General features: G+C 39.2%; 1 protein-coding gene across 5 annotated transcripts in view; it reads left to right on the forward strand.

Annotated features, from left to right (window-relative positions):
- Positions 1 to 25730, forward strand: part of Invs (inversin) — a 103384-nt gene that overhangs the window by 66450 nt on the left and 11204 nt on the right. For all 5 annotated transcript variants that reach the window (XM_070010760.1, XM_070010746.1, XM_070010740.1 and 2 more), the window contains 7 exons: positions 931 to 1111; positions 4548 to 4657; positions 7867 to 8038; positions 11152 to 11307; positions 11927 to 12156; positions 14901 to 15007; positions 19946 to 20158. In XM_070010760.1, coding sequence (XP_069866861.1) covers positions 931 to 1111; positions 4548 to 4657; positions 7867 to 8038; positions 11152 to 11307; positions 11927 to 12156; positions 14901 to 15007; positions 19946 to 20158 — 1169 coding nt within the window. The remainder of the gene's footprint in view (positions 1 to 930; positions 1112 to 4547; positions 4658 to 7866; positions 8039 to 11151; positions 11308 to 11926; positions 12157 to 14900; positions 15008 to 19945; positions 20159 to 25730) is intronic.

Genomic DNA, 25730 nt, shown 5'->3' on the forward strand with positions numbered 1-25730 from the left:
TTGACCCAGAAGGAATGTACGCACTACCTGACTTATATAACTATAACTACTCTGTGTATCACCTTTATATTAACAATAAAAAAATTTAAAAATATAGATAATAAAACATTGTGCTAAGAAAAAAATATGGTAAGTTTGATAACACCAAATCTTATTTCCTGCTTAAATTAAGTGTGATTAATATATGTCAGCATTAGGGGGTGTAAAAACTTTTACACATTGTCATGGTGTGTTAATTGGTATAACAATTTGGAGAGCAATTTGACAGTATCAAGTATCAACAATATCAACCCAGCAATTCCTCTTTTGATATCTGCCAAGAGAAAACTATCATACATATGTAACAAGGGACATGCAAAGGATGCATTCACTAGAACATTACTTGTGATGGTGAAACAATAGTCCCTTGGGAAGAGAATGGATAAATAAAGCATGGTTTATTCACTCAAATCAACAAATGCACTGCTGTCAATACAAATACCCACAAGTGCAGTGCTGAAAGGGAAAAGTGGCCAAAGGAAGTTCATATACACTGCCATAATATAAGCATTGAAAACAAACAGACAAAATTATGTATGGATTATTTATTATAAATTATTTACAGATACATACATATGGCCAAAAGTACAAAACATAGCTTTAGCTGAATCCATGACAGACACAAAAGTACACTAGGCAAAACTGTTAGTACCTTAAAACATAACCAATTCATGGTGGTTATTACATTCTTTTCTGTACTGATAGTCAAAGATGAATAAGTCTGAAGATTAGAACTATACACTATTTTCTGTATTTATCTTTATTTTTGTGCGTATAAAGAAAGTAGTAGCAGTTAGGTGTAGAAAGGTGCTCTGTTAGTCTGTTAGTATGCCAACAATCATTTATTAAGGGTTCCACATATGTTTGAAGTTTCTCATTCCTTAAAATCAGGATGCTGCCCCAACGGAGTCTCTACTGAACTGGCAAGACTACGAGGGCCGCACCCCTCTCCACTTTGCAGTTGCCGATGGAAACGTGACGGTGGTTGACGTCCTGATCTCATATGAAAGTTGCAACATAACATCATATGATAACTTATTTCGAACCCCTCTGCACTGGGCAGCTTTATTAGGTAAGTTGCTGTGAATCAGAGGATCAACAGTCGGAAGGACTGCCTGAAGATACGGAATTCCTGTTCCTTCTCTTTCCTGGTTGGTTCTCACCTTTTATTTACCTCAATTTCTAATTGATCCGGTGAAATATTTTACAAACTGACTCTACTGTATGCCTAAGTTTCAGTGATATGAATCCTTTCTCTGTTAAATATTTTTAATTTCAGCATCATATCTTAACTTTTACTGTTGTCATAAAAGTAATGAAAATTCATTGACAACATGTAAAAATGTAAGATAATTCTCTTCTCATATCCAATGCCTGCATTGGGGGAAATAAGGGCTTTAACTTCATGTTAGTGCTAATGTCATGGTATTTGATTTTTTCTTCCTTCACATTTCTCTTTCACATAACCTTTTAGGGGATCATTTTTTAGATAAGAAGGTCAGATCTCTATACTCTGAGACTTTTTCTCATTTAATGTAGTCCTATCCTTTAGCATGGCTAAAACACAAATACTGTGGTCTTTTAGCATCTTAAGACCTTTTTTCTAATTGTTTGCTGTTGGCTTTGTTTTATATGGTTTGGTATGTGGATTAGGTTTGTTGCTGTTACTTTGTTTCGAGTTACCTAATATTTTAAGAACATCTTTAAGCTTTCCTAGTGGTTGCTTTTAAGTTTATCAAGAACATTCTGAACCAAGTGCCAGTGGCTCACACCTAGCTACTCTGGAGGCTGTGATCCGAAGACTGGGACTCCAAGTCAACCTGGGCAGGGAAAACCATGAGATCCTTACCTCCAGTTAGCCAGCCAAAGCTGGAGATAGAGGTATAGCTGAAATGGTAGAGTCCCAAGCTCTAAAAATAGCTAACAAAGCACAAGGCCCTAAGTTCAACCCTGAGTACCAGAAATAAAAATAAAAAAGTAAACAAATAAGAACATTTTAAGGCTGAGTAGGAGTCAAGAGCAGCATTCGTTCATTCACTCCCACTTCTTTAAGACAAAAGGATTTATCACCTTTTACTCATTCTTTTGGTATTTGTTACTATAATATGAGGGTATTATTATCTTGATTTTATAGCTGCATTCAGTTTTCTGGCCATTTAGTAATTATGACTTAGGTTTCATTTAAAGGTGTGATTTCATCTCCTTTTCCTTTCCTCTAGAATGTGGGTATAATTGGCAAATTTATCTCCACATATCTAAGCTGACTTTTGATTCCACAAATTCTGTTTTCTTTCCTCCTCTTACAGTGATTGTAATTTAGATTGTATTTCCATTTCCTTCTCTCATCCCTATTTCTTTTTACCTCATCATATCTTCTTTCATCTCTTTCCATTGCCTTTCCATGTGTTTTCTTCTAAGGGAATTCTGTTTCTGCTTCATGGAAGACATTTCTTTTTACACTAAGTAGAAGATGCCAGTCTACTGAATTCTTCCTCTCGATTTTTCTTTAGGCGATATCTAAGGTATGCTCTTTATCTTTCTCTTGACATTTCGTTTTTCCTGTTCTACAGTGTGTTTTCTTATACTTTTTACTGAAATTTTCTTTTTGTTCATTACATAAAATGAAATGGGTTTAGATTAACTATGTGACCCAGGTTGCCTTTGATCCTACATTTGTCTCATGGAGACATCTAGTTATGAAGAGCAAGTAGATGAGGTCCCTTTGTCCAGCTTTTTTTTTTTTTTTTTTTTTTATCAGTCATGGGGCTTGAACTCTGGGCCTGAGCGCTATCCCAGAACTTTTTAACTCAAGGTGACCACTCTACCACTTGAGCCACAGTACCACTTCCAGTTTTCTGGTGGTCTGTTGGAGATAAGAGTCTCATGGAGGGGCTGGGAAGGTGGCTCAGTGGTAGAGCGCTTGCCTGGCATGCATGAGGCCCTGGGTTTGATTCCTCAGCACCACATAAGCAAAAAGACAAAAGCTGGAAGTGGTGCTGTGGCTCAAGTGGTAGAGAGCTAGCCTTGAGCTGAAGAGCTGAGGGACAGCACCCAAGCCCAGAGTCAGGCCCCCTGACTGGACCCCCCCTCCCCAAAAAAAAAGAGTCTCATGGACTTTCCTGTCCAGGCTGGCTTTCAACCTCAATCCTCAGATCTCAGCCTCCTGAGTAGCTAGGATTACAGGTGTGAACCACCAGCGCCCGGCTTGCTGCTTCTATATTGTCTGGTTCTCAATTCCATATTACTGTAGTGATAGATAGTATGAAAATGTTCCCTACATTGATTTGCTGTTTTGTTTTGTTGAAGCAGTCTCCCTTCATACCTAGGGCTATCCTGGAACTCTCTCTATAGCCCAGCTTCTCCTTGACCACCCCTTCTTCCAACTCTGCTCCCCAGCTGGGGTTACAGGCAGGTGCCATTATACCCAGTTGTTTGCACTTTGATCTTGTACACTTCTTCCCTTGTAGAAACCACTTTCTCAAACCCTTACTGCAGAGTATTATCCCACCATGGCCTCATCACACCGGTCCTCTTGTTTTGTGGGTTTAGAAATCATTGTCTAAGCATTCAAAAACTCAGAGAAAGACAGGTTAGCTGGAGTGGTCAGGAAGCTGTAGAGATATGACTGTATAGTAGTTTGTCTACCTTAACAGTGGAAAAGAATGGCTGCACAGTTCTGATTGACTCCACAGGGTACCCTTAAAACAAGAGACAGTAAAGACTAAGAGGGCCTGGAGCCATAGCACCTGGCCTCTTTGGTACAGAATGAAGCTAGGGAGTGCAGGGGCATGATACATAAAACGTTTCTCTCGGTTGAGCAGTTATGCCCAGTATCATTTCCTTTTGGATTAAAATAGTACAATAGCCTTTATGGTTTAGCCTGATAGGAAGTTAGAGGAGGCTTCACTAGAGACTATTTTGAATTGGGAACTGGTAGCTCATATCCACAATCCTAGCTACTATGGAAATTGAGACCAAGAGGATTACAGTCCAAAGCCATCCAAGGTTAAAAAAAAATCCTAGAGATTCTATCTCCAACATCACCAGCAAAATGCTGGGCTGGAGGTATGGGTCAAGCAGCGCCAGCCAAACAAACAAGCCAAGCAACTGTGAAGAAGCCCTGAGTTCAAACCCTGGTACTGGGGTAGATGTGTGTGTGTGTGTGTGTGTGTGTGTGTGTGTGTGTGTGTGTGTGTGTGTGTGTGTGTGTGTGTGTGTGTGTGTGTGTATACACATTTAGTATAAGGTATATTCTTATGCCTTTTTTTTTTTGTCTGGGCCTGGGCACTCTCCCTCAGCTCTTCAGCTCAGGGCTAGCATTCTACCACTTGAGCCACAGTGACACCCCTGGCTTTTTTCTACTTAGGTGGTGCTGAGGAATAGAACCTAGGGCCTCATGCATGCAAGGCAAGCACTCTACCGCTGAGCCACCTTCCATGCCTTCTTTAAATAGCTTAAAAATTAGCATCCTTTATATTTGTTAACTACTTTGTTATGTCTGTTCTCAGGCCATGCACAGATTGTCCATCTTCTTTTAGAAAGAAATAAATCAGGAACTATCCCATCGGACAGCCAAGGAGCCACACCCCTGCACTATGCAGCTCAGAGTAACTTTGCTGTAAGTAAGATAGAACAATTCTTTTTTTTTTATTTTTTTTTAAACAATTTTTGCCAATTGTAGATTCACTTGCAGTTGCAAGAAATATAAGATCCCATGTACCCTTCACCCAGTTTGTCCTGGTGGTAACTTCTAGCACAATAACATAAACAGAAAGGTGACAGATTTTTACCACTTCTATGGCACTAATTAGCTTGTGTTGGTGCAGCCATTATCTTTCAACAATTGTGCACACTGCTAACTCTGACTGTGATATAGTTATAGTCTGAGTTTTTGTAAAGTTGCTAGTCACATGGGAAGTTTTATGCAGATTTTACTTGAATGCTCAGTAATAATGGCTTGTTTTATGATAGATAAGTATACTTTCATCACTTGGTTACTTTTGTAGAAATAAGGAAATCTTAGTGGATAGTAACTGTCCGGAATTGTGTAGGAAGTCTTTGAAACCACAAAAACCTTGGCTAGAATCCAGCTCTTCGGTTTTCTAACAGTGTGATCTTGAACAAGTTTCTTAGTCTCTCTTTTATTTCTTAACCATCTACTATAGTTTTTAACATTGAGCAAGTATTTAAGAAATAGAATGCACAAGATATGGTAGCCATGACTCTAATCCCAGCTACTCAGGATACAGGGATAGAACTGCCATCCAAAGCCAGCCAGACAAAGTTAGCCTGAGACATTATCTGAAAAACAACTACAGGCAAAAGGATTAGAGACATGGCTGGACTGGTAGAGTGCTCGCCTAACAAGCACAAGGCCCTGAGTTCGATCACCAGCTTGGAATGGATGTCAGGGAATACAGAAACACTGAATATTATTAATAGTCCTTCCTTTGCAGCACTTTCTTATCCATTATGCACTCAGCCAACCAGAAAATGATAGTGTCCAGGCTAATTCTGCCCCCTAAGTCTGAATAACTGCGAAGTAGACTCATACAAAGCAGTCGTAGTTAATCTGCTTGCCTTCTACATGAGTGTAATGAAACCATGGGTTCATTCTATAACACTATCATCAGCAGAGTGTAATTTCTTGACTTCTACAAATGCTCTATCAAATCCCAAATGGCTAGAATGTCTTATTTTCATACCTTTCTTACTCTCTGTGCCCAGATATATCTACAGCCTTTCCTTCTTGGCATTCCTAAAAATGTATTTAATTTATTACCTAGAGTTTGGGCAAAACATTATCTTCCCTAATGTCTCAATATACCAGAAAAAATAAGGCTGGGAAGTTGGCTCAGTGGTAGAGTGCTTGCCTCGCCTGCATGAGGCCTTGGGTTCGATTCCTCAGCACCACGTAAGCAGAAAAAAGCCAGAAGTGGCGCTGTGGCTCAAGTGGTAGGGCGCTAGCCTTGAGCTGAAGAGCTGAGAGACAGCGCCCAGGCCCAGAGTCAGCCCCCATTACCGACAAAAAAAAAAAAAAGTAGTGTTTTGAGGAGGAGCTCTTTATACTACAAGTCAATGAGAAATTCATAGCTTAGACTAGTTATTCTATGGAAATTAGAACTCAAGCAGTAATCCAGCACAAGCCTATGAGATCAATCATGTCATCCTTTTTACAGGCTAAAAACCACCAAACCAGGTTCAAAGACATTGAATTACTTGCCTACCATCTTGAACCTAAGCTGTGAACTCCAAATTGAACAAATATATATATATATATATATATACTAATAATCATACCTATGCTAATGGGAGAAGAAAGAATGGTAGAATATTATGGATGTTTATTTCAGAAAGATATTTGCTTTGCATAATTTTCCAGCTGGAGTTGTAAATTTTCTTAACTATTTCATGCTCCTTGGTCCCTTTAGCCTTTATTTGCTCAGAAATGTAGCAGTTTTGTTTTTCGCAAAACACAAAAATAAAAACCAAAAAATCCCTACAAACATTCATCTTTAGGAAAAATATACTAAGTTATATTTGCAAATCAGTAAAAGAAAATGAAATAACAGTCTTCAACCTTTTAAATTCTTTCACTTAATTCAAATATACATAAAATGAACATATATACTAGATCTTAGATACGCTAGGCTATTAGACCTCAGTAACTCCACAACCTTAAGACTTAGACACAGTATATTATACACTAGAAAGTGTGCTGTGATTCACCAGTTCCTGTATCTGCCACCAGTATTCCTATGACTTGGAACATAAATTTGTTCATCTGTAAAATGAAGGACTGGATTAGATGAACCATTGAATTGATTCTTCCTGTAAAATACTGAGTCAATATTTTATACATTTTTGGTCTGCTCACAGTCTTCAGAAAACTTCTTGACACTCTCATAGCCATCCAAGGAAAAATCTTTCTAAAAATGTATAGAATCTAAATTCTGAAAAAAGAAACAATTTAAAATGTTGGAATATTAACTTCTATTGTTAGGCACTATTAGCACGGCCAGGGACAATCCTGAGGAAGGACTTGAATATAAGAACTACTACATGAGCACTTGTTTGAATGAATTGAATGCTGCATTTCTTAGCACTTTTCAATCACGATTTAACAAATGCACTAATCATCTTTAACATTTTTATTAAAATGAATAGTGAGGTAATATATTTACCTCCTCTAGAGACACATGCTTGTAAAGTGACCAGGAAAATATATATTTTAATGTTGATCATGACATTGGATACTTCTGGGTCTTTTGTCATCTCTAGCACAGAGCTGAAAAGGCTTGATTGAGGACAGTCATTCTCAGTGTTGAGGATGTTGAATGAAGGAGTTACATTATGTTTGTGAAGTATTGTGGAAACTAAAACTAATCTATAATAGCAAAAGATAATTATTTTCAATGAAATTATTTTGTTAGTCACAAAAAGATAATTTCATTTGATTCAAAAGCAAGAGAGAATACTTTGCTTCATAGTTGAAGTTACATATATAATTGATGCCTTATTGCTACAAAGACTGTTACCCTCTTGCATTGATGTGTCTTTTATTTTTTTTTTTTTTTTTGGTAAGTCTTGAGGCTTGAACTCAGAGCGTGGGAGCTCTCCTTGAGTCTAGCACTCTGTATCACTTTGAGCCACAGCTCGACTTTTGTTTTTTTGGTGGTTAATTGGAGATAAGAGTCTCATGAGCTTTCTGCCTGGGCTGGCTTAGAACTACAATCTTCAGATCTCAACCTCCTGAGCAGCCAGGATTACAGGCATGAGCTACCATTGCCTGGCTAGATCAGTATATTCAATGAAATTTTCTTGCAGGAAACAGTTGAAGTGTTTTTAAAACATCCTTCAGTGAAAGATGATTCAGACCTCGAAGGAAGAACTTCCTTTATGTGGGCAGCAGGGAAGGGCAGCGATGATGTTCTTAGGACCATGCTGAGCTTGAAATCTGACATTGATATTAACATGGCAGACAAATACGGAGGCACAGGTAAGAACTGGCAAACGAGTCCACAGGTAAGAACCGGTAGGCGGGTTCCGTTCACTTTCATTCAGGCTCCAAAATGCAGATGGCACTATGAACTATAAAATGGCAATTTGAAATCATAGCCCCTAATCTAACTTTGTTCTTTTCTTTTCAAGTTTGAGCTTTCCAGGATATCACATTTCTTCCAAGTATTATAACCAAAGTTAGTACATTTCTACCCGATGAATGATGACATGTGACTTATGACATTGGTCCTTATAGATGATTAGAAGAACTCTTCTGATCACTTACCTGTGTAAAAAAAAGCATAAACCTTTCCTTTTCCTTTTTTTTTTTTTTTTTGCCAGTCATGGGGCCTGAACTCTGGGCCTGGGCGCTGTCCCTCAGCTTTTCAGCTCAAGGCTAGTGCTCTACCACTTGAGCCACAGCACCACTTCCAGCTTTTTCTGCTTATGTGGCGCTGAAGAATCGAACCCAGGGCCTCATGCATGCGAGGCAAGCACTCTACCACTGAGCCACCTTCCCAACCCAACCTTTACTTTTAAACTGCCTATTTTGTAGTTATTCAATATATTTCTAGAAACACAGAATTTAAGGCATGCACATAACTCAGTGTGTTCTCACCCATCACATTTACTAATGCTCTTGTCTCAGATTTGAATAGCAGGACTACATATTGAATTTTCCATTTTAGAGACAACTTCCCGTGACTGTAGAAGCTTCATAGCTTCCGGTCAGCCTAGCATCAAAAGCTTATAATGGATACTTCTTCCTATCTTTCTCTAATAGAGAAAGACAAAGATAGGTGCATGTGCTTTAGCATTCATTGTCAATTTGAAGGTCTGTTTTTTTGTGTACTATATCCTAATTCCAACTCAGAAGGAAAAAAATATCACACACTAACACAGTAGAACTGAGCAGGATAAAACTTAGCATTGGGCTTCACAGTGTTATGGCTTTTCTATGTACAGAAGTGTTCTAGAGCCTTTTGTATCTGTCTATTGTCCTGGATATGGCTTTCTTGGGTGCTGAAACTATTGGTGCAGCCCTGTGGGGAGAGGGGAATGGTAGGTGCTACACACACTAATATTCCTTCTGATACTGAGACTGCATACCATCTAGAATATTTTTGAGATGTTTTTAGGCAGCTTCAATTTGATGAGAACACTTTAGCTTTTGGAAGGATTTTGTCATCAAAGCCTCACGGCAGATGTTAAGTTTCTCTAGGGGTATGATACAGACAGATACAAATCAGACACTGAGTTTATAAATAATGTAAACATTTACATTTGTATTAGATTTCTTCCCAGCAGCTAGAGTGATCCGCTTGAGTTGTTCATCAGATGCTGTCCTTTCCTATTTCAAGCCCTTCCTTGTCTCTCATGATTCCAACCTATATGGCCATTTATACCCTAGTCTTTTCTACCTTTCTCACTTAGCTCATTCACTCACCTTTATTGTACAGTCGCTGCCCTGCCCTTCCATACACAGACAACCCTTCCTAGGCTGTACTAATGTTCCCTTGGCCCAGAAATACTGTCTCTATTTTTATGGCTCAGGTCTCAACTTAAATGTCAGCTCCTCAGCAAAGCAGTCCTATCAAAACTACTCTCCCAGACTTTCATTACATTCATTATACAATTCATCACTACCCATCACTTTATTGTTATGGCTTTTTTCATGTTTTTTTTTAAATTTGATTTACTTCCCTTTCTAGAATGTAACCTTATCTATTTTCTAATCCCAGTAATCTTTTAGTAATAGACAGCCTAAAAGGCTATATTTTTTACAGGCATTTTAGACTTGCTTATAAGCAAAGGTGGATCACTGTTCATGAAAGAGGCACGTAACACTTAGAGGAACTTATGTAGGCATCTAGATTGTCAGCATGGCTAGTTCAAACCTAGAGACAGCACAAGTCAAGCACTGCAGTGCAGACACATGGCAGGAATACTCAACAAACATACTCAAAATTACTCATTAGAAGGCACCAGAGGGGAGACCAAATTTCATCTCTCAGGCTTTTCTCCAATATTGAAATGAGTAAGATGTTTCTTAACTTGCACCTTGAGAAAGTAGCTGACTTGCATGAAGCCATGTTGAATGGGGAAATGTCCTCAGGGCAGCCAAGTACCTGGACTTTCGGTTTTACATAGGTGCCCAGACCAACCAAAGGAACAGCACCCGTACCAGGCTGAGGACAGAAGGTTGACAGCGCTGGTCATGTTAGCCCCAGGGGACATGTGCTTACTGGGCAGATTGTAGGCATTTTTCTCTTGGTCATTTTTTGTTTTCCAAAAAGAGGAAAGATTAAACTCATAACTAATATGATGATATCACTTCAGACGACAGAAAAAAAAGGGAAGAAGGTGACCAAGATTTTTTTTTAGAACTATGCAAATGTTGAGAAAAACCTGTTTCAAAAAAGAAAAAACAAACTGTTTCATGTCTGGCTACTAAAAAGGATGAATAAAATACATATTCTCTCTCTCACTCTCTCTCTCTCTCTCTCACACACACACACACAGACACATACACACACATACACAGACACACAGACACACACAGACACACACATACACACGGTATTATTGAATGCACAGACTTTTTAGAAATGCTTTTAAGGAACAAGGGCAGAATGACTCCTAGCCTGCCAGGAGCTGTGCAGGACCTGCACACACAGTCTGGCCCATGGCCTGACCATGTGGAGCCATGCCCATGTACAGTTCCACATCACTGGGCAACAACAAACTCCAATGTGTTTCCAGTTCAGTTGGAAGTCAATCAAACTTTTGTATTATCAGTGTCTCCTTGGTTGGTTTTGCCAGGAATTCTGTAATTTGTTCATTTGCAATGAGGTTTTTTTTTCCTTTTTTACAATTTAAAAAGGATGCTTCACCTCTCCTTTAATAAACTATTGAAAATCAAAAAAGAAAAAGGAAGAGAAACATGAGAAGAGAAAGACAGAAGGGGAAAAGTATGATAAACTAGATAATCCTTAGGATTTGGACCTCATTGATCCACAGTAACAGAGAAGTCACAAGAGGAAAGGACACACAGCAAAATGAAGAATAAAGTTTTAAGCAGTCTATCACTTTCTTTTTCTTCCTTCTTAGCTTTGCATGCGGCTGCCCTTTCTGGCCACGTCAGCACTGTGAAATTATTACTAGAAAATGATGCTCAAGTAGATGCCACTGACGTCATGAAACACACTCCACTTTTCCGAGCCTGTGAGATGGGACACAAAGATGTGATTCAGACACTTATTAAAGGTTAGTTCATTCTTTTTTTGGGGGTGGGGTTCAGTCGTGGGCCTGAACTTTGGGCCTGGGCCTGGGCGCTGTCCCTCAGCTCTTCAGCTCAAGGCTAGCGCTCTACCACTTGAGCCACAGCGCCACTTCGGCTTTTTTCTTTTTGCTTATGTGGTGCTGAGGAATCGAACCCAGGGCCTCAGGCTTGCAAGGCAAGCGCTCTACCACTGAGCCACCTTCCCAGCCCCAAGGTTAGTTCATTCTAATACTCCTTCGAAGTCCTCACAAAAGGGGGGAATTCTTGCACGCTCATTTTTGAAATAAAGTATCACATGACTGAAAGCCCCATGGTAGGATTCCTCAACCTAGCACCAGGAAACTCCAGTTCTACTAGCTCTGCCTGGTGGCAGTTTGATTTTGGAAGTCACTTTATCTGCCTGATTTTCAGTGTCGTTTGGGGAGCAATTCTCACCCTCACCCACTTACAGGCTTACTGTAAAAATCTGAAGTCAGCAGTGTATGTGGAAGCATTTCAGTGAGAAGAAAGCAACTGAGACTGTTGCTACATTTTTTTAACTTTGATTCTTTTTGATAAATGCTGTCTACATTAGACATTTTCATTATTCTTTTCCTTTTCTAGGTGGAGCAAGGGTAGATCTCGTTGACCAAGATGGACATTCACTTCTACACTGGGCAGCACTAGGAGGAAATGCTGACGTGTGCCAGATATTGATAGAAAATAAGATCAATCCAAACGTGCAAGATTACGCAGGGAGAACCCCTTTGCAGTGTGCTGCGTATGGGGGATACATCAACTGCATGGCAGTGCTCATGGAAAACAATGCAGACCCCAACATCCAAGACAAAGAGGTAGCCATCCCGGGTCCTTTATAGGTGAAGTTAGCGCCTAAAGGTTTAGACACTTTCTTCTGTATCATGAGCTTAAGTAATGTAGATCTTTACCAAATGTAGAGCTCACCCACAAAGCTATCCATTAGTCACAAGTTTTTCTTGGTTGATATTCTCTTCAAATAATCATCTCTATACATTTTAAGTTAGAATATACACTAGAAATAATGTGAATGTCCGAAATATAATATGGCCTATGTGTGTATGTGTATATATAATTTATTAGATGATTTTACAAACATATGTGATAGATATTATATGATTTTACAATCTTTTTTATTCAACTAACATTTTTTATTTGCTGTATAATCTTCATAATCATGAGTGCTTAATATTCCAAAAATGTAAGTTTATATTTTAATTTTTTTTGTCAGTCGTGGGGCTTGAACTCGGGGCTTGGGCGCTATCCCTCAGTGCTTCAACACAAGGCAAGCACTCTACCACTTGAGCCACAGCACCACTTCCGGTTTTCTGGTGGTTTATTGGAGATAAGAGTCTCATGGACTTTCCTGCCCAGGCTGGCTTTGAACCGTGATCCTCAGATCTCAACCTCCTGAGTAGCTAGGATTACAGGAGTGAGCCAGTGGCGCCCAGCTTAAATTTATATTTTAATAGCTAATTTTATCCTTAAAATACCCTTATAAATTAGTTACTATCATTACTCTATTTTGAAGGTAAGAAAACCAAAACACATGTTTTGAATAATTACCCTAATGTGGTACATTTGAGACGGGGGATTCAGGATGTAAATGATAATTTCACACACATTTCAGACCTCAAAATCTTTTTGCTGGGCACTTTTCCACTGGTATTATAGACAATGTTGCTGAAATCATCTTTGTCCACTTAATTTTTTTCTTTCACATTATTCCCTTAGAATAATTACCCTCCAGGTGAGATTATTGAATCAAAGAAAGAAATGGCACTTAAGTGTGATTATCTATGATGCATAACACCCAAATGACTTCTAAAGATATACTGGTTAATCTAAAATGGCTCCATCTATGCAGTAAGGTACCAGTTTCTCTCAATTTAGCCAGCACTGAGCCCTGACTTTTTTCCTTTTTGTGTTGGTACTTGTCAGGTTTTGGTAGCCAGGTATGCAGATATCAACAAAAGAGTTAAGAAATAATTGTTTTTTATTCATATCTGTATAACAAAGTTATATAAATTAAGAAAATAGATTCTCAATTCATTCAGCAAGTTTTGATTAAGATTGTTACTATATGTAAAAATAACAATTGAAAAATATGGTCTTTATCGACTTGGGACTGCATCTCTTTATCATTTGTTATACTTTTTCTTTTTTTTAAATTTTATTTTATTTGTGAACATATTGTACAGAGGGGTTACAATTACATGGGCATGTTATACTTTTTCTATTTTAACTAAGTTGTCAGTTTCTCGCATATGTGATATATTAAGCTAGTTTTTCTAGGCATGATAACATCTGTGGTAGTCCTTTCTAGTCTCATAACAACCCTTATGTAAGATTGCTATTCCTTCTTCCTTAAATATTTGGGAAAATTCACTTCTGATCTTTAGGTGATGAAATGAACAAATTCCTGTAAGTTTCAACTTCCAATGATGAAAAGAAATAATCAGAAAGTCAGAATAGCCTATGTCTATTTTCTTTTCGTCTTTGGGAAGTTGAAACTTATAGGAAATTTGTTCATGTTAGTCAAAACATTAAATGTATTTGCATAAAATTGGTTGCTTACTGTTTTTATATCTGTAGAAACTGTAATGATTTTCTCATATTAGTTCTGACCACTGATATTTTGTTATTTCTCTCTTCCTTTTTAAAATATTTTCTACTTCCTATTTTGATTTATTCTCTGAACTAAAGATTGCAAAGGTGGCTCAGTGGTAGAGTGCTTGCCTTTTATGCATGAGGCCGGGTTCAATTCCTCAGCACCATATAAGCAGAAAAAGCTGGAAGTGGTGCTGTGGCTCAAGTGGTAGAGTGCTAGCCTTGAGTTGAAGAGCTGAGAGACAATGCCCAGACTCAGAGTTCAGGCCCTAGGATCGACCAAAAAAAAATTATTCAGAAGTATGCTTAATTTTTGGACAGCTGAACATTTTGTTGTTTTTAATTGATTATATTCAGTTTCCTATTGCTGCTCTGATAAATTATCACAAACTTACAATACAGATTTATTATCCTACTGTTCTGGATGTCAGAAGCATAAAATTAATCTCTCTGGGCTAAAACATACAGGTGTCAACAGGGAAACATTGAAAGCACTGTAGGAGAATCCATTTCCTTCACTTTTCCAGTTTCTAGAGGCCGCCCACATTTCTTGGTTCATGACTGACCACATTGCTCTGTCTTCAATGCCACCAGTGTAGTTGAGACTGTATCTCTCTGACAATCACCTTCTTGCTCCTCTTTCCCTTGTAAGGACTCTCATGATTTGTATTGCTTCCTCCTAATTTGATACGGATTTCACATTAGTGGAATATTACGCAAGCAGTATTGATTGCTTCTCAGGTGTGTCACGTCTGGTGTCATGTCGCCATTGTGTTCATTATAATCTTGGTTCAGATACCATTTGTATTTCCATTATCTACTTAATGGTACCTCCTTTTTTATAATTAAGTAATCTGGGGAATAATTATATTCTTGAGTTAATATAAAGAACCAAATATGAAAAATTCATTCAGGTACACTTGTTTGATTTTTTTTTTCACATTCTATAAAGGGAAGAACAGCGTTGCACTGGTCCTGTAACAATGGATACCTTGACGCCATCAAACTATTGCTCCATTATGCTGCTTTCCCTAATCAGATGGAAAACAACGAAGAGAGGTAAGCTGTTGATATAAATGAGTGTGCTGCTGTATTTCTCCCATTCTTTCTGCCACATATTTAATCATCAATTTAGATATTGGTTCAAAAATAAGTATACTCAAAAGGAAATACTACACTAAGAAATCTTTTTCTTGTTTGTTTTTGGGTCAGTCATGGCTCTTGAACTCTGGGTCTAGGTGCTGTCCTCAACTCTTCAGGCCTGCACTCAAGGCCTGCACTCTACCACTTGAGTAACAGCGCCACTTCTGGCTTTTCTCTTTATGTGGTACTGAGGAATTGAACCCAGGGTCTTATGCATGCGACGCAAGCACTCTACCACTGAACCACCTTCCCAGACCCTACACTAAGAAATCTTGATCCAAAGAAAGAACAAAAAAGTTCCATGCAGTGCTGATTTGGGTCTGATAGCTATTGAGAACTTGAGATCCTACCTAGGGTAAGTCCATACTTTGCATGAGAAAACAGGCCTCTGGCTTATGGATAGTTCAGCTAGGCCAGAGGAATGTAATCTCTGTTCTGTTTTCAAGAGATTTCTCTTCATAGAGAGGGAATTATCAGTTAGTGGGTACAAAAGTGCCCCCACTAACACATAAACAGAGATGCTGAGAGTTCAGCATTTAATGTATAAATATAGCTTCCTTGAATAACAACCAGGTTCACTTAGTTATGCTGGGCCTATTACCCAACAATACAATATGAAATCTTAAGCAGCAGAAATTCTTGTTTGTCTTGGAACTAGGAAGATTCTAATAACTGGTAGTTAACAACTGTTTTTGTGACCAGACTTCCATATCTAGCATCCCTCTAGTCCAGGTCTGTGAATTAGTCTTTACTGTTCATGGCTAGGTTCACTGAATGGCCCTGACTTGACCCACCTCCTCTTCTGAGCCACATTACATTGTTCTTTCGGGTGGGAACATATAGAGAGAGGAGCTTGTCTAGGCCAGTTAAGCTCAGTGGAAACATGTTCTTCCTTTTAGAACCAACCTCGTGCTGCTTCTCAGAATTCTTCCTCATCAGTAAGAGAACAGATGTCTCCTTATGAAGCTCTTAAAAATAATAAAATATAGCTGGGCGCCAGTGGATCACACCTGTAAACCTAGCTACTCAGAAGGCTAAGTAATCTGAGGATCGGTTCAAAGCCAGCCCGGACACAAAAGTCCATGAAACTCTTATCTCCAATAAACCACTCAGAAAACCAGAAGTGGCACTGTGGCTCAATGGTAGAGCACTAGCCTTGAGCTGAAGAGCTGAGGGACAGCGCCCAGGCCCAGAGTTCAAGCCCCACAACTGACCAAAATAATAATAATAATAATAATAAAAATAAGCTGGCCACCTGTGGCTCACAGCTGTAATTCTACTCAGGAGTCTTGAGATCTGAGAATCACAGTTCAAAGCCAACCCAGATAGGAAAGCCCATGAGACTCATCTCCAATTAAGCACCCAAAAAGTGGCACTGTGGCTCAAGAGGAATAGCACTAGTCTTGAGCAAAAAACAAAACAAAAACTCAGCACCCAGACCCTGAGTTCAAGCCCCAGGACCAGCAAACAATAATACCAGCAAAAATAGAATAGAATACCAAACATTAACAATCCTAAGAATTACAATGGTTTGTAAAGAACTTATACTATATAACAAACAATATTTAGTGGCTATTTTTTTAAGAAACCATGAACAGAATGTGTTTTGTTTTAATTCATTTCCCATTTATATACTGAGGCTTCAATTTCAGACCTAAGTAATTGCATGAATTAAGGTGCTTCCTTCCCTCTTGAATAAACATATATTAATTATAGACCAAAAGACTCAAGGAAAAATCCTCCCCACGGTACTTGCCAGTCTCTAGATAAAAAGAGACAGTGGTCATCTCACAGTCTCTTTTAATGTTTCATCAGCAATGCGCCGGGGGGTGCGAATGTCATACGTTGGCAACTGCCTTTTATGTTTATTGACATTCAGGTTTAGGCATTCTCCTGATCCCATCAGCCCATCCCCACATGGCAAGTCCAATTGAATCTCACCCTTTGTCTTTATCTACATTGTTTCTTGGCTGGTTACCATCAATGCGGTGCTAATTTTTACTTCTCATGCACTGCCACTAACCAGTTGATATACCCTGTAGAGACGTAATTTTTGCCAGCTTCTGCTGGCTTTCAGTCGATAACTATCTGACAGCCACACTCGAACATCGATGGGAATATTTGCAGAACTCTAATGTTTCTAAATTGGTTTGCGGTGAAGAAATCTGAGTAGTAACAATGACTGTGTGGCCAGTACCTTAAACATGATGATAGACTTCAATCTTAAAACCTTGTTAGAGATTTAGATTGTGTCTGAGTAAAAGATTGATTGAGAATCCTAATTTGAATAAGCCACCAGTGAGAAAATCGGAGGTATTTCATTATAGAGCAGCATTACATTTTATGAAGGAAATTCTGCTAATTTTGTTAGTATAATTACCATTATGCTGTATTGTTTGTAGATGAATATTAAAATGCATAGGCATGGAATAATAGGAGGTTCAATGTCTGCTTTGAGAAAAAAGTAAAAAGAGCTCGGAAAAAGCAAATATAGAAAAATCTGATTATTAAATTTGGATATTGAATATAAAGAAAATTATGCTGTTCTCTCAAGTTTTATACTTGAAATTACTCATAATAAAAATATAATTTTCTCATAACCAATATATTTACGATGTAGTTTCAATCCAGAAGCAACCTCAAAGATCGATTTCCTCCTCTTCTTCTCTCCCTTTCGCAGATGAGGAACCAAGCTCAGAGAAGTTAATAGAAGGCCCAAGGTACACCAGCCCCCTGATTCCCAGCCCAGCTTGTTTTTTTGTTTTTGAGACAGTGTTGCTCTGTAGCTCATGTGGCCTTCCAATCTTCCTGCCTCTCTCCCCAGGTGCTGGGATTACAGGTGTGTGCCACCATGCCTGTTTAGGATATAATATGTTGTATGTTATTTCCTTTTGTTATATTTGTAAGTGTCGCTTGGACCTTATATTTTTTAAACCAGGTTTGGGTAATCCTATTATATACTATTTGAAGAATATTAGATCCTGATAATTATTTTTTAAATATACCAAGGTTACTAAATCCATATGCTGTTTCCATACTGGTTTTAGAAGCAGTTCTAGTCTATGAGAAACTTATATTCAACAATTGATAGAACTGTTAAAGAAGGATTGCCCAACTCTATTTCCGCATAATGTTTGAGAGTTTTTCTAGGTATCTCTATATGGCCTTCTGGTCCCTGAACAGTATTGGCAAATCAAGGTGTCTTAAAAAGACCATTGCTCAGTTCCAGTATGGAAGGCTTTAGTACAGGTGCAGAAGCTCTGCATCCAGGCACAAACAACATAGAACATTGTACAAACAACATATGTATGTGTGTTTCCTTACGGAGGTGACCAAACCACCTATATTCTGAAAACCTCTTCCTCTCTTATCTTACTGTGACTATACATGATAGCTTTCTGAGCCTAATTGTGCACGTTTGTGCACACTACTGTGTGTACAAGTGGAAACTACCCTAGTACTTGTGATGGTGTTGATGAGCTGCAGTCACCCAGAGAGGACTCGGCCTCCAGGGCAGCCGTTAGGTGATCATAAATCCTAGCTTGGGCCCTGTGAAAATATTTATGATGGGCAGCCATGGCATCATCAGCTGCTGCAAGGTGATCAGAACACTAACCGACATTTGCTAATGGTTCCCTTTGTTTCCAGCATAATGCATGCTCCTCGTCTTCATATTCCTTTCCTCCATAGTTAAGCCAAGCTTAAGCTTAGAAGCATCAGCTAAGTTGTTTAAAAAGTGACAGTCTTCATAGACTTCATTACCATCATTGGGGTGTTTTTTTTTTAATTTAAATTTCAATATGTTTCCATTCACTGCTGGAATTCTTAAAAATGTACCATTTTAGAAAATACTCATTTTCCTTTAAAAAATAAAGAGAGCTTAGTGGGTTTTAACCTACAAACTTGGTCATCTTTATATAGACATATGGATCACTCTTGTGTGATTTCTCAGTTTTATACCTTTAAGTTTTATATCTTTTTTTTTAGAAAAGACTTTTCACTTCAATATTTTAAAATTTTCCAGGATTGTTTTCTAGTACTTTATGGATTTCTTTTTGAATATGTAGATCATTCAGAATTTATTTTGAGCTAAAATGAAAGAATTTGTGTGTGTGTGTGTGTGTGTGTGTGTGTGTGTGTGTGTGTGTGTGTGTGAGTGTATGTGTGGTTAGCCAGCCTAGTGGTTCATTATTATAATCCTAGGAGGCTGAGATCTGGAAGGACTGTAGTTCAAGGCCAACGTAGGCAGAAAAGTTTACTAGACTTTATTTCTATAGCAGATAACAAAAAGCAAGGCTGGAATTGATTTCAGATGGTAGAGTATTAGTCTAGCAAGTGGTGAAGTCCTAAGATCAAACCTTAGCAGTGTAAAAAAGAAAAAGCTTTTTTTCTAGATGGCCCTACTAACCCTATTTGTTTAATAATCCATTATTATTTTTTAGTGATTGAAAGAACCATATAATCAGGAGTTTGTTTTTTTAATTAGTTACAAGCAATCATGGACACAAATGTATCAGTCACAGAGTTTTCAATTCTTTTTCATATATGAGTGGGGAATTACTTGGCGCGCGGAAAAGAAAGTGATCATATGCCCCGGGAGACCCTTTCCTCCCATTTGTGAGTCAGCCTCCAAACCCAAGAGTTCACAAGGCTGACAGCCTGAAGCACCTTCCCAGTTGCATTCAGCCTTGTTTTGTACTCCTCAGAGGGAAAAGCAGCAGCTGATGGGGCAGGCTCTGCCTGGAGAACAGTTCACATCATGGAATGAGGTTTCTTTCTGCCTTATGATAGCATCGCCAGCTTGACTGCACCTTAAATTATATTCTGATGTTCAAAGCCTGCCTTATGCCTCAGGTACACACCCCTTGACTATGCTTTGCTCGGTGAACGCCATGAAGTGATCCAGTTCATGTTGGAACACGGGGCCCTGTCCATCGCAGCCATACAAGACATTGCTGCCTTCAAAATCCAAGCTGTCTACAAAGGGTACAAAGTCCGAAAGGCTTTCCGAGACCGGAAGAACCTCCTCATGAAGCATGAGCAGCTGAGGAAAGATGCTGCTGCCAAGTAAGTGTGAGCTATGGACATTGTGTTCTTAAAGCTCAGTTAGGTGCAGGGAGGCGGGCCGGGGCAGGGCCAGGAGAGAGTCAGACAAGAATGTAATTTCCTTTTGATCCTATGCCCATCCGCCTTCCCCATCCACCTACCACTGTCTGCAGAGCACTGGGCTGCAGTGAAGCATGACCCCACCTCTGGGGGCAGGGAGGGGAAGGGTATTTCCCAAGCTTAGTCCCTCACAAGCTAGGGTGGGATTTCGGCTTATAGTGCTGTGAAGAGATAATTCCTCTCTTCGCCCTTCTGGCCTTTTTGAAGGAAATTAATGTTGACATCTACCCTACTTTTATTAAATGAATTTAAGTCTCATTTTGATTTGATTAAAGCAGCCAAATGTATAAATGTCTCTTCTCCACTTATTCCTTAATAAATCTGTATTAAGTACAGTTGCTTCTCTGGGTGTTCAGGGGATTAAGTTCAGCATTCCTGCAGATAACAAGATCCAAAACTCTTGTATAAAATGGCAGGGTATCTGAATACAGCCTACATCTATAACCATTGATTTTAATCACCTATAGATTTAATTGTGAAACCTAGTACAATGTGAATAATATGTAAATAGTTGTTACTCTGCATTGTTTAGGGAATGATAACCTAAAAACCATCTGTACATGTTGAGTACAGATGAAAGGTTTGTTTTTTTCTGAATATCTCCTATTCATAGTTAGTTGAATTTGAGAATAAAGAACTTATACTGTATAGAAGGTCAACAATAAAGTACTTTATCCAAGAAATATTCAGGCTGGAGGTGTGGTTCAAATGGTAGCGCACCAGTCATGAATGAGCAGGCCTAGTGATTACAAGACCCAAGAAAAAGAAAGAAAGAAAAAAGGAAGAAAGGAAGAAACAAGAAGGGAGGGAGGAAGGAAATATTGACTTCTTACTATATGTACAAAGCCCTTGGTTAGAGCTTAAGAAGGAAATAGTTAACAAAAACAAAGGTATTTTTTTCTCCCTCACCACCATTTTCCTCCTTACCCAGCCAATTCTTCTCCAAGTGAAAATTTTAAATTGAGGAGAAATTGACCTAATTTCATTTCATTTCTCAAAAGAAATTTCTGAAGGAGCTGAGTCAATATTTAATTTGGCTTTGAAAAATCATCATCAAGATGCTGCTGCTGCGTCTTCGATAAAGGTGGCCCAAGCCAGGCTTCATGCCTTATAGCCACGTATTTTTCCATTCAATCACATGGGGAGAACTTGCTTTCCTTAAAGGAAGCAACTTACTAAATTTGAAGGGAAGTGATAGAGAAATCAGGAGAGAGAAAATTGTGGACATATTTTCTGAGGCAGGTATTTCAGAAAGTACTACTTAAGAAATACGTATAATCCATTTAAAGGCACTTTATAACACAGTCTACACCACCTGTGTCATTGCCAAAATGAACATTACTATAATTTACCTGCCAAAGCACAGGGGGGAATGCACACTATAATAAGACCATGTTTATGCTGATCGCCCTTCTTCCCTGAAGCTTCCTTTTTCCTGGGTCTTCACTCTGTATTCTCAGATCTCTAACTCCTTGATTTTTCTTCCCCTATATATATATATATATATATATATATTTTTTTTTTTTTTTAAATTATAGTGTTTCCACATTGAAGTCAGCCTTACAGGTTATTTAGACTTCTGCTTGTGATATACTATTTTCCACAGGAAATGAATTTTATGTTATTTTTATGTTATTAAAGCAGAATGTGGCAGTGCATACCTGTAATCCCAATGGCTCAGTAGGATCATTTTATCTCAGGTGTTCAAGAACAGCCCGGGTAATGCAGAAAGAACCCCCCCCCCCCAAGACCAATTGTTTAATTCGTTTATCGCTTAATCTCACATCCTGACTCTCTGAAACTCCAGGAACTGAACCCCATAGCTTCAGGTGCCCACTCGCTGTACTCAAGAGTTGCCCACTTTGCCATACTCGTCACTCGCCAACACTTGAAATTGTTGACATTCCTGATTGCGTGCTCTGTCATCCCTATCCCTTCAAAGCCACCGTGGGAAGCTACAAGTCTGCCTCCCGCCTGACCTCTTTATTCCTTGTTAGTGCTGATATCCTTGATTCTGCTTATTCCTCCTTTGAAATGTTTTGTTCTTGGGCTTTCAGTCACATGACTCTACAATCCATCCTTCTTTTTTAGCGGGGGAGGGGGTAAGCTTGAATTCAGGGCCTAGGCACGGGTCCCTGAGCTCTTTTTGGTCAAGCTCAAGACGTGCTTTGCAACTTTGAGCCACAGCTCCACTTCCGCTTTCTGGTGGTTAATTGGAGATAATCTCATGGACTTTTTCTGTCAGGCCTGGCTTTGAAGCATGCTTCTCAGATCTCAGCCTCCTGAGTAGCTAGGATTATAGGTGTGAGACTCTAGCACCTAGCTGAGCTGTCATTATTGACCTCCAGCTATGATGCTATGTAAGTACCTCCAGCATTCTGCTTCTGTTTATATTCCAAATTTCAGTTCTCTCCTCCACCCACACCTTACCACACCCATGATATCTCAGTCATCCTGAGCTTTCTTCACTTCCTAACTTTCGATGCCTGGGCTTCTTTCCAACCAATATGAGATTGAGTTACATAATAAGGTCCAGTTTGGTCACTCAGCTGGAACTTTTGTGGTACTTAGGTCTCTTCTATAAGTTGTTCTGTGTCCTCAAATATCAAAACATAAGGAAGTCTGCCCCTTAGGACAGCACATTTAAAAGGTTTAAGAGGTTTGCTATGACCAAAGTTCTTGTCTCAAAGCTATTCCTTGAAGTCAAAGAGAAACATCTAAGTCCTATTCCAGAAACCATCTTTAAGAAGACATTCCCACCCCTATTGCAGAAACCCTTTTGGCCTTGTGATTGGTCCTACGGCAGCCTGCCCCCTGAACTTCTCCAGTTTGTCAACATCTCTCTTTAGGGTTCACTTACATTTCTGACCCCTGAGGAATTCATTTCCACAGCTCTCCTTCATGCCATGCCCTTCTCAGAGCTTCCATTTCCCACGAGTAAAATGACAAGAACATTCCTTAATCTGAGATGCTCGAGTGCTCCATGAATGCTCTGAGACGCTGTAGTACTTCATATGTCAGAAGCATATATTCTTTTTTTGAGGAAAACGAGGGTATAGATATTTTTATCTCATTCTCAAAGGAGACCCTTAAGTCACAACAAGATTTTTTAAAAAACGAACTAAATGATCTCTAAGGTCCTTTGAGTTCTAACAGTCTATAAGTTAAAGGTTCTAAGACACACTACATTTTCTTATTCCCTTGAGAAATTAGAGACCTGGTATTATTCTGCTTGTTTCTCAAAGACAATGAAGAGATAAAATCTGACAGACTCCACAGATACCATGCAACAGTGAAAAGGTTACAGCTCAACCTTTTCTGTCTCATGAGCTTTCTCTCACTTGAGGTTCTAACGGGTTGAATTTGTCATCTCTATGGGATATTATCTAAGGAATTACTAAAAGTACATGAAGTGGTCTCTAAAATCTCTTCTAAGATAAAGATTCAGTGAGAGGTACATTGCAGGTCTTTGCTCTGGTTCTTTCTCTGCCTGGAATAACATCTTACCTCCCCCCTCACATTCTGACATTCTTCACAGGGAGTCTTTTTCTGTGTTTAATTAGTAGGTATCTCTAGTTTAGTATTGATCACATCTAGATCTCTATCTGCAGGAGTGTGTGGATCTGATTTTTCTACTTGTGAGTTCCTTGAGAGCAGGGTTTGGGTCTTATATGCCTTTGTGTCTCACTAGTTCAACTGATAAACATTCAGTAACTTCCCTTTAGTGGATCTAAAATCTTACAGAAGCCATTTATCACTCTAGGCCTTAGTTCCCCATCTTTCAGACAGAAGCTCTGGATCTTAGTTCACTTATTGTGGCTTTGCTGTATCATGGGGTTGTTTTATTTTTTAAGTGTAAACGTGATCCCTCATCTATCTCAGGAGTTACATTCCAGAGACCCCCGCTATAGGTGAAAATCTGTGAAGTACCAGTTGACCACAATATAGTGAGGTACGACTCTCTAACACTGCTGTTTTGCAGATTTTCACCTATCAATAGCAGGGATCTCTAGAATGTAACTCCCATGATGTGTGAGGGATCTCTGTATTTTTTGTTTTAATCTTTTTCCATCTTCACACTGTGAATCTCTGTAAGTGCACCACTGCAGCTTGTTTGCCTTACTCAAGGCAACAGACACATTCACATATGCTCACATTGTATGCTGGCACTTACATATTGGTGTGCTGTTTCCCAGCTCCCTGCATATTGGTCATGACAGGCTTATGACAAGAAAGAGCAAAGAGGTGTGTCCTTGTATCCTTGAATATGAGACTATAATTTTCTTAACCTTTTAGGCCCAAGCTGCTGACAAGTCTTACCCCTGCTGGATTCAAGGCATATTGGGAAGAGCTCTGATATTCAATATAGCCACATCTGTGTCACTTGGGCACTAGTGGAAAATGCCACCTGGAAATTTTAATGAAAAAAATTATCAATTTTCTAAAAGCTTTTGAGTATATCTGTGAACTCAGGCTGAATTATATGTCCTTGATGATTGAATTGTTTCTACTTCTATTTATTTTGTTCTACCAAAATGAAAATTTGCCTCTTCCAAAGAAGTCTCTAGAAGGGATCTTCATCATTTTCTGGCTATCCTCATCACCTAGATGCCTGCGTCTCCTACTTGTCATATGGATGTCTTTACTGAAGGCCCAGGAGAGTCTTCAGTGACAAAGTTTGCCCAAGGAATGACTGCCTGGTGTCCTCATAGAATTAAAGAGGAGTGCTGTTTGGCTTTGGTGGTGGTTGTTTAATGGTCTTGGGGCTTGAACTCAGGGGTTCTTTTGCTCAAAGCTAGCTCACTACCACTTTGAGCCACAGCTCCACTTCCATTTTACTGGTGGTTAATTATAGATAAGGGTCTCACAGACTTTCCTGCCCAAGCTGCTTCAAACCATGATCCTAAGATCCCAGCCTCCTGAGTAGCTGTGATTACAGGTGTGAACCACCAGCATTCATCTCAGCTGTTTGGTTTTCTAACAGAAAGAAATGATTGTTCAGATAACAAAATCTAATGTATTGCCTTAGAGTCCCTCTCAATGACAGAGGTCCACGTAGATGCTAACTCAGGCAGCTGCCCACGTGTGTCTAAAGGGCCAGTACCATACTCCTAAAGTGGCTCTGTTCTCTTCTCTTTGTGCTGTGTGAGAAGCGGCATTCCCTCTCAGTGCTCCCTCTGCCTGCCTGGAGCCAACTGCTAGGTCATTTAGCACTTCAGCCACCTGGTGCTTCCACCTTCTCAAAAGAAGCCTTCTCCCCGTTGCATCATACTGAACACCGTCCACCTGGGGCCCGGGCACTGACGGCATGACCCTTGGGTATCATACAACTAAAGTCAAAAACATTAGAACGCCAGGTAGTCCACATGTAGTTCTTTATATAACCAGTAAGGCTTGCAGTGGCCTTTTTCCAATTAGTGTAGACGCTGTTATGCCCAGTTGCATCCTATTATGCTTTGTAAGGGGGAAGAAA

This window comes from Dipodomys merriami, unplaced genomic scaffold (genome assembly GCF_024711535.1).
Source record: "Dipodomys merriami isolate MVZ:Mamm:240054 unplaced genomic scaffold, mDipMer1.0.p SCAF_11, whole genome shotgun sequence".
In the NCBI taxonomy this organism is placed as follows: Eukaryota; Metazoa; Chordata; class Mammalia; order Rodentia; family Heteromyidae; genus Dipodomys; species Dipodomys merriami.